Source organism: Arachis hypogaea, chromosome 19, assembly GCF_003086295.3.
Source record: "Arachis hypogaea cultivar Tifrunner chromosome 19, arahy.Tifrunner.gnm2.J5K5, whole genome shotgun sequence".
NCBI classification, from domain to species: Eukaryota; Viridiplantae; Streptophyta; class Magnoliopsida; order Fabales; family Fabaceae; genus Arachis; species Arachis hypogaea.
Window position 1 is genome coordinate 152,031,865 of NC_092054.1, and position 9,898 is coordinate 152,041,762.

Here is a 9,898-nt window from a genome sequence, read left to right on the forward strand (position 1 = left end):
AGAGCAAGTCGTGACGAGTACCGACTTCCTAAGACGAAGATTGGTACTGGGTGAGGTCAACCCCTTGGGGTTGGGCCTTTTTACTTGGATCCTGGGCCTTAGCGTTGGGCCAGGGTATGAACATATATATATATATATATATATATATATATATATATATATATACCATAAAAATTATAACAACCAAAAAATCATGCATGACACAATATTATTGTTTAGGATAAAGTATTAAATTAGTCTCTTACATTTGAGCGTAATTCTGTTTTGATCCTTAAGGTTTAAAGTGTTCTATTTGAATTCAAAAAAGTTTTATTTAGCTTCAATTTAGTCTTACCGTGAGGTCAAAGATAAATAATTAACGAAATGTTCTACATGACAGCAGTATAAGAACAAGGTCGATAATTTGGAGAATAGGTACAAGCTCCAGAGGCACAAAATCAACCGTAGATGCATCAATATATGTATTTAATATTTTTTTAGTTTTATAGAAAATATTTCATTTTAATTATAAGAAAAATGATAAATAAATGTATTAATGCATCTGCGGTTGATTTTGTGCCTCTGGAGATTGTACTTATTCTCTATATTATCGACCTTGTTTTTATACTACTGTTATGTAAGGACATTTTGTTAATTATTTATCTTTGACCTCCGGTGGGACTAAATTGAAGCTAAATGAAACTTTTTTGGATTCAAATAGGACACTTTAAACTTTAAGGACCAAAACAGAATTATGCCCAAACGTAATGGACCAATTTAGTACTTTACCCTATTATTTATTTTGACTACTAAGTTGGATGTAAATTAGAGAATGTCATGATTGAGTTTTTTCTTGTTGTTTAATTTTTGTATAATTTTTTTATTTGTTTTCTTTTTAAAAGATTTATTAGAGATTGAATTCTTGATATTTTAATATAAAATTTTGATATTATGTTATCACTACAAGAAAATAGCTCTATTGCCACGCTTTTAAAGCGTGGGGAAAATTTGAAAAAGCATGACGATAGATTTTCACCACGCTTTTTGAGCTACCGTCACGCTTTTGAAAGGGTTACGTCTGTAAGGGTGGCGGTTGCTCTATTGTCACGCTTTTTACAAATTGCCACATCTAAAGTATGGCCGTAGGTGGGAGATATGGCTACGCTTTTAAAGCATTCGTATGTGGAGAATAGGGCCACGCTTTTAAAAGCGTCGCAATAGAGGAGATGTGACCACGCTTTATACGGGTGGCAATAGAGGAGATATGGCCACGTTTTAAAAGCGTGGCAATAGATAAAGATATGGCCACACTTGAAAAGTATGGCAATAAACAAAGATACGGCCATATGGCAATACTTTTAAAGCGTGGCTATAAAGATGGTCAGTAACCTAATTATTCTTTTTAATCTTCGTAATAAAACCTTACAAAAATTTATAATAATTTTATAATTTAGTCAATGACCAATAATTTTAAATCAACTAATCCAACTTTTATAAAATTGTCACCAAAATAAATGTGTGATCACATAACAACATACTCTAACAAAATGCCAAAAATTAATTATCTATTTATCTAGACATGTCTGAAAAAGTAGATAATTAATTTTTTCGTTGTTACAAATATAATTTAATGAAAGTTGTTACATATCTTTTTCACGGTTATACGTTGCGTCTTTCTTATATGTAGAGGCGAATATAATCCACTTAATTTGGTTGTTCAATTGTCAATTTTATATACAGTCTATCATATTATATGAGATGAAGATTGTACTACATACAATCAGCAATGTATTAGTACCTCACATGATTGATCTATATGTTTTATGGGTGATGTTTCTTGTTGCATTGGACAACTGATTTTGATGATAAAATAACATAATGTTTTGAAAATATTAAAAGAAAGGTTTAACATGTATATCTTAAGAATATATATTAAAATTATCAAAAAAAAATTTAAAATCGATCATTTTTAATAATTTTGGTTAATATTTGATTAATATAAATATTAAATTATTTTTAATAAATAAATTTTATTAATTTATGTGTGAAAATTTTAATATGAGTACAATATTCTATTAATTTATATATGTAAATTCTGATAAATATAGGTATAAATTATGTATTTTTTATATATAAATTTCTGTAAATATGAATATAAATTATTACTGACTAAATATTAGTCTAAAATGATAATATTTACTAATCATATAATATTGTTAATATTATTGAAATAAAAAAATTTATTAATAATAAATATAGAATAAATATATTGAAAATGAAATTTTATTAATTTCAATGATAAAATAATCTAATGTTTTAAAAATATTAAAATAAATATTTAGTTAACAAATGTTTTAATAATATATATTAAAATTATTATTAATAAATTTTTAAAATTTTTATTTTAATAAATATAGAACAAATATATTAAAAATTAAATTTTACATTTTTTATAAAAGTTTTTTAATTAATAACTTTACGTGCTCTTAAAATATATTAGCCAAACCCTTAAAATAAAAGGAAAGAGATGCGATTTAATCAGGGGAGAAGTTACACAAAACAGGGGAGGCAGTGGTTTCCCAAAAGAAAAATATTTTTTTATAAAAAAAAAAGAATGGCCCCCTCAAATTAAAAATGTATGGCCTCCCCCACTCTTTAGACTCTATGGATTTAATTTAGACTATGGACTAATTGTAATTTTAAGTAAAAAAAAAAGAAAGAAAAAACCTAATAAATCATGTAGTATTTGATGTACAATTGTACATGTTTATTATTTGTAAATTGAATCAAAAATTAAAAATCTCTTTTTTCTTTTCTCTTTTTTAGTGTCACTCTCTAAGTCTGACCTAAAAAGAAACAAAGAGTCATTCACTTATTTTTCTCTTCTCGTTATCTCTGTAAGTTTTTTATTTTTTATTTTTTATTTTTTGTGAATCTTACTTTAATTAGTTCATATTAATATCCCCATCTTCCTTTTCTTTTGATTTGGCTTGTAATTGTTATTTGTTAAGAAGTTAAGTTTCATTTTTTTTTTTAATCTATACAACAATGTTATACCGTGAAAGGACATAGAGTCTATCATTGAAAAATAAAGAACAATGAGAATTGTAAAGGTTATACTATTATCATAAATTTTTATTAAAATATATTAATATATATTAAAATTCAAAGTTTGTTATTTTTCTAAAAAGTTTAATTCATAACTTTAGCCTTTGCCCTTAAGTTAATGTATTTGTTTAGTTTATAATTTTATAATAGTAATTTAGATTTTTGAAAAAAAATTAAAGATGATAGTTGTAGCTACTTTCTATATGAATTTAATAATAAATGACTTTAAATTAAAAAAGAATCGTCAAACCCAATTGTCTATATAAATTACAAATTTTAATTTATTTCAATTCTAGTAATATTGTTATTGATTTTTCTATTACATAAGTTATAGTTGTGATTTAAATTATTTAAATGAAGCATATATACATTTTATTAATAATTTGTTATAATTTTACAGAAAACATCTAAAAAAGAATTGAATAATATTTATAGATTTTAAATGTAATAATCTATCTTTATAATATTTAAAGTTAATTTTAAAATATTTGTATTTAATTATTTTAATATATAATATATTTAATTATCTTATAAAGAATAAGTTTAAGTCTTAATTATTATTTTAAATTAATTTTTTAATATATTTTTTAATTATTTTTTATTAAAATAAAAAACAAAACAAAAAAATCCTGGCCCCCGCAAAATATTACCTAGCTTCGCCCTTGGTCTAATAATGACATCTATATTTCTCTGAGCACAAAAGCAATTTCCACTACTCAATCAATCCAACTACCAACCGAAAATGGAAAATGAATGAAAAAAATTGAGTGCTTAGAAACCATTGGCTCAAAGGTTACCAGTTGTTCGATTAACTTGCAGGGAAGGGAGCTATTATATGCAAAAATGACCATGATTTAGTTCTTCTATAAGGATCCATACCTTGTAAATTGTGACCAAAGAATAGGTATTGTTGCCTATTTAAAAACATTGTATATTATTACATTAATAAAAATAAATATTTTAAAATTTATGATTTAAATACATAAATTTAATTGAAGCATCAAAATTAAAGTCAGTTAATAATATTCATGTAAACTACTACTTTTCGGTGAAAGCAGAGGATGGAAGAAGAAGAAGAAAGTGGAGGAGGTGGTGAATAAATGAGTGTGACCCAAAACCATTAAAGCAAGCAAGCAATAAGTGTAACTAACCCCTCAAAATTGATCAAGTTTCCAAAACAGTAACAGTTGAAGCTCACGACTGAGTGAGGAGCAAGAATAGAAAGAAAAAAAGTAATGTCGAACTACACAGTGGAGTCATTCATGGTGGATTCCACAGATGGGGTCAAGCTCCGCACGCGCCTCTTCAAACCGTCAGAGGGACACGGATCCCCAACCATGGCCATCGTGCTCGTTCACCCATACTCCGTCTTGGGTGGTTCGCAGGGCCTCCTCAAGGGGATCGCCTCCGGTTTGGCCGAAAACGGTTACGTCGCCGTCACCTTCGACATGAGAGGCGTCGGCAGGTCTACTGGCAGAGCTTCTCTCACCGGCTTCTCCGAAGTTAACGACGTCGTTTCCGTCTCTAATTGGGTCTCCGACCACCTCTCTCTCCGCAAGATCCTCTTGGTTGGTTCTTCCGCCGGTCAGCATCCTTTCAGATCTCTTCAATTCATCGTTTTCATTATCCTCAATGGAATCTTTTTGCTCCCTAGGGTTTCATATAAGTGATTTCATGTGTTTCTGTCACCGATCCAAAGGTCTAGAATTTGATATTGTTGAACCCAAAAGAAAAATGAATTTTAGCATAAAAGCAAAAACATAAAGAAAAGAAAGGAAGCTTATGCACAAAAAATTGATGCAAATTCAAAAGAGCTTCTGCCTGAGGGCATGACAAATTGACACTTGTTTTGTATTTTTGTTATTGAAGGTGCTCCTATTGCTGGCTCCGCTGTTGATAAGATAGAACAAGTCATTGGTTATGTAAGCATTGGTTACCCATTTGGAATCACTGCATCAATCCTGTTTGGAAGACACCACAAAGCCATTATACAGTCCCAGAAACCAAAACTCTTCATTATGGGAACACAGGATGGATTCACCAGTGTCAAGCAGCTCAGAAATAAGCTTAGTTCTGCCGCCGGTCGCGTCGAAATGCACCTCATCGATGGAGTTGGCCATTTCCAAATGGAAGGGCCTGCTTATGATGCTCAGATGGTTGATCTCATTGTCAAATTCGCTGCATCATTATAGAACCCAAACAGTTTGATTTCTATTGCTGTGTGTGAATTGATTGGGATTAGTTTATTATTGTACATAAACCTATAACTTGATGGATCTGCAGATTAGACTGTTAATTTGTGTTGTCTTGTGTGTCAATCTTCTTAATGAATGAAATTCAGATCAAGCACAAGAACCATCCTTTCCTTTCAAGTTTAATAATTTACAGGTTATACATATGCCATGTTTCAGTAGATTTACATACATATGATGTTTCACTAGATTGGAGCCAATTCTAATGGCAAAAAGCTACACTAGTAAACAAGGTAAAATAAGATACATGCACATCATGCAAAAGAAACGGTTGCATATTGAACATTACAGTGGTAAGGTAAAAGGCCCTGCAGCCCCCTGCTTAAGTCATCTATAATGGCTGTCTTCACGTGGGTGAGCAGACGAAGCACTGCCATCTGTTGGCAACTTGCCAACAGAAACACCACCCAAATGATTATGCTTTCGCTTCTTCCGCCCTATTTCCCGATCTGTGGACTGTACTTGGGAAAATGGAGGCTCTCCATCTGGTTTAAAGCAACAGAGTTGAAGGAACAAAAGTGTCTTATAATCAACAAGTTAAACATTCTTGCTGGTTATACTACATAATGGATAGAGGATCAGAATAAGACAAGACATGGTGCCGGAGAAGTATTTGAAGAGGGAATTAGAAAGTTATAGTCTATATACAGAACAAAGGGTTAAAAAACATGTTCACATCCTTGTATTTCGCCAGCATATTATGCTAACCTCAACTACTATGTTGGCTGGCGGTTGTAACAGTTATAACTTACAAGAGAAAAAGAGGGTGCCTCCATGGTTTTGCTGGCTTTCTTGCAATACCCGATCATTAAGATACAACAGATTTGGTGAAACACCGACTTCCATTCAATTCTACATTAAAAATTTTCTAGTTACTTTAGTTATTATTACCACTTTCACCGTCAGATGCATCCCCGAGCCTGGCAATTGCATTAACTGTTCATGTTCCTGCGTTTCAACAGTTGAACCATCAAATTTGATGATGAGTTAAAGATGATAAATGCAGGCCATTCAGAAAACATGCTATAACTATATACTGACTTTGAGCATTTTCTTTGCTTTCTCCATATCTACCGGATCCGGATGATTGGCGCTAAAAATCTTTTCAACCTGCTTTGGTTTCATTTTATCAGGTAATAATGAGCCAAAATATTTGTATCTTGAAAAAAGAAAGGAAAAAAAATTCGTGAATGCCCTAATGCATATGCTAATACCTCCTTGATAAGGGTATCTGTGTGGAGTAACTCAATATCACTTGTAGGTTTCCTCCTGCTCCCATTTGTTTGTGATGAAATGAAATTTTTCTTAAGAACCTTTGTCATTCCCCTACCTCTCCCAACAACTGTAACGGCACCACCACGAGATACAGACTTCTTTATCCCTCTACCTGGACCAGCCCGAACACCTCTTTGGGATATTCCAGGATCTTCACCTTCCCATCGAATATCTTTAGGAGATATCTAGCATATCAGATAGATAATTAATAACAAGAATCGAATGCAATTGAGTGAGTGATAATCAACAACAGACAAACTCTTAAAATAAATTCAAACAAGTGATATAATGATATTTGATACAGATGGGAACAGAAAGTGGATCTATGAAAATAGAAGGATTTCTTCATATTATCAAGATCTCACAGTTAAACAACCTCTTTTAGATTGACCCATTCCCAGGTCTCATTTCTTGCATTCATATCATAGACCAAGGCATGCCGACCCTGTCAAATATTTAAGTGGAACGATTAACTGAGGTTCATGTTTTACTTCCATTTTTTTAAAGTATACAATAAACAAACCTCGGATGCATTATAATCAGTAATAACAGCTTCGTAGAAGTGGTTGTCATCAGGCCACCTTGTCCAAACCTTCCTTCCGATCATAGGATCATAAGAGGTTGCTTCAGGAGGCTGATTTGTTGCGAAGGCACCTGAACAACCCCCCCGATTAGTGACCTGGCTTCTGCTAGCAAGACCTGTAGAAGGTAACTGTAGGGACTTCATTAAGAAATAACTAATCAATTAATTCCTTCTACTGATTGAGAAAAGACAAAAAGGAACAGAAACATGTAATTTTGATACTCCAATATGAAAATACTTACTGATTTTGGCTTTTTAGTCTTTCCTCCTGATGGAGGTCCTTGCCTCGCCGTGGATGACGATGGTTGAACTATTGGTGATGGTGCACCCAATGATAACGAAGCTACAGATTGTGAAGTTTTTTGTTTCTTATGAGGAGCAGAAACAGTAGGGCTGGGTATGTGGTCGTGAACTGGTTGAGAAGTATTTACTGCGCCTGGTTGGAGTCCACTTGTCTTTCTCCACTCCCTAACAGCACAATAGGTTACACCCCAGATTGGAATGCAGAACTAACCATGTTTTGTTCAATGGTATACAGAAACTGTGCAGAAGGCATGACAAAACATAATATGACCTTATCTCGCGGATGATGTCATCGGCGTTGACCCTGGATAGAAGTTCTCTGTGTTCTTCATCTGATACACGGAGCTCCTTCCTAAGCTCTGTAATTAAACTTTCTTTTTCCTGAAGTGCATATGTACAAAGACAAGAACCTTTAATCCTATCTAACACAATCCATAGGAAACAAAGCTAACGAATAAAAAGCATGCATACCCAAGTAATTGCATCAGATTGAGCTTTAAAAGCCCGCAGAACAGAGGTGTATGCTTCTTGCTCAATGTTGTGGATTTGGGTTTCCATGTCATTTTGCACCCTAGGAAATGGACCAGAACCTACAGCTGCTAATCTGCCGTTTCCGGTTGCATGATCTGCTTGTTTGAATTTGTTTCGATGGGAAGGAGGAAAATCATCATCTGTTCCTGCAGGCATTTAAGACATTGGAGATTAATATGCTAGTAACCTCTTTAATACTAAAATCCATACGGCATAGTCAAAACGGGATAAAAATTCATCTATGATGCCGATTCTCATATCTGAAATATTCACCTAAACTTTTCTTTTGATATTTAATTTTATCATGCAAACAGATGAAAACAGAGCATAAAACTGACATGGTTTCTAATTTCCATTTTGCACATCAATTATGACTATGGACATCAAGGAGGACTGATGCTGAATAGAAAATCTTTGGATTTACAACGAGTATATCATAGTTTGTGTTATTAATTGGACATGGTGCATGCAATGCTTTCCACTTCAAAGATTATACTTTCCACTCTTTGCAATCTAATTTTACAGTAATTTTCCTATGACAATACCCGTTTCGTTCACTTGATGACAGATTTCAAGGACAAAGCAAAGCAAGTACATGCTTTTTGCTTTTTATTTCTTATTCTTGCTTCTTTGGATGAGTTTTCTGTGAAAGAATGTGAAATGCTCAAAAACACATAAGTGACAAGAAAAATACCATAAAGCACCAATAATGTTCATTTCTAGGATTCAGGACCCATCATTTGTGGCACAAAACAAATCTCTTAACTCAATACCTTAATCAGTCTGTAAGACAAAAAATCAGGTTTAGCAAAAAGAACACAGATTGCTAGCCAAATACACAGGTCTACATTAAATGTTCACTTATCAATTTCTAGTCATGATTTATTCAAACACATCCATCCCCACAAAGCAGCTGCAATTATTAATCTAAATATGGAGTTAAAATCATCTTAAATGGTAAAAGCCCACAATGTGGCAGTTTCTAGGAACAAAGCATCAACTTGCAAGTTGCAACAATAACAGCAGCAATCCGAAAAGGGTTTCTTCATGAATTAGAGAGTTGATATTTCAGTCCAGTACCACTATAGTAACTAAACAAAGCTCAAATAATCTAAAAATAATGAAAATAAAAATAAATTAAAGTAAGAATATAATTCATCAGAATTCAGAAGCAATCCACTGCCCATAAAGGCCAAAGTCTCCAGGAACAACACACATTACAAGCACTAAGAAAACATTAAAAATCGAGAAAGAAAACAGGGAAGAAAAAAGATGAAATTTTTGGAATGACCCACCACTGCTATCGGAGCGATCAAATTCCATTGAGGTCCACGAGCGTCAAAATTGAGAGAAGCTCGTCGGTCTTCGGCGATTGAAAGGAGACCCAATTTGAATTGAAGGTTTGGAGGCCAATGGATCTTGCTCAACGCTTTCAGGCCAGTGCTTTCGAACACGTCAGCTTTGCAATTTTTCAACTTCTTTGGGGAAATTTTTTAATTTTACTATAATGTAGGGGCATTAGAAGATAAATATCTGCTTTTTTATTTTTTGGAAAATTACTGTACAGAATTGTTTGGAAAAGTTGATTTTTAAAAAGGATTTTTTTTTATATCAAAATTGTTAAGAATGATTTATGTAGTATGTCTCTTAAGAAAAATACCAAAAAAGTATAAATTAGAAAGAAAATACTATCTGAGTAATTTGCTCTTAACAGATTGGGCTTGTAAGGTTGGCCCAAGGTTCAGATGCAGTGGACTCTGACTTGGTTCGCGTCTGGGAGCCGCCGTCCGACTTGTGTGTAAGAAGAAATAGGGAGTGGTGCCTGCAAAGACATTTCGATGCATAAGTCAGCAAAGGGATAGACAGG

General features: G+C 32.7%; 1 protein-coding gene and 1 pseudogene across 1 annotated transcript; one reads left to right on the forward strand and one right to left on the reverse strand.

Moving 5' to 3' along the window:
* Positions 1-4,116: 4,116 nt before the first annotated feature.
* LOC112775719 (uncharacterized) lies at positions 4,117-5,442 on the forward strand. Its single transcript, XM_029295565.2, has 2 exons — positions 4,117-4,671; positions 4,957-5,442. Exons 1-2 carry the CDS (start codon positions 4,323-4,325, stop codon positions 5,277-5,279), a joined length of 672 nt encoding a protein of 223 aa, XP_029151398.1. The 5' UTR covers positions 4,117-4,322; the 3' UTR covers positions 5,280-5,442.
* LOC112775718 (protein EMSY-LIKE 3-like) lies at positions 5,424-9,513 on the reverse strand (annotated as a pseudogene).
* Positions 9,514-9,898: the final 385 nt, after the last annotated feature.

Excerpts from the sequence above, each read along its gene's own strand:
- LOC112775719 (XM_029295565.2), top strand. The coding sequence starts at position 4,323 with ATGTCGAACTACACAGTGGAGTCATTCATGGTGGATTCCACAGATGGG. Across the intron at positions 4,672-4,956 it reads CTTGGTTGGTTCTTCCGCCG|GTGCTCCTATTGCTGGCTCC; the intron begins GTCAGCATCCTT and ends TTGTTATTGAAG.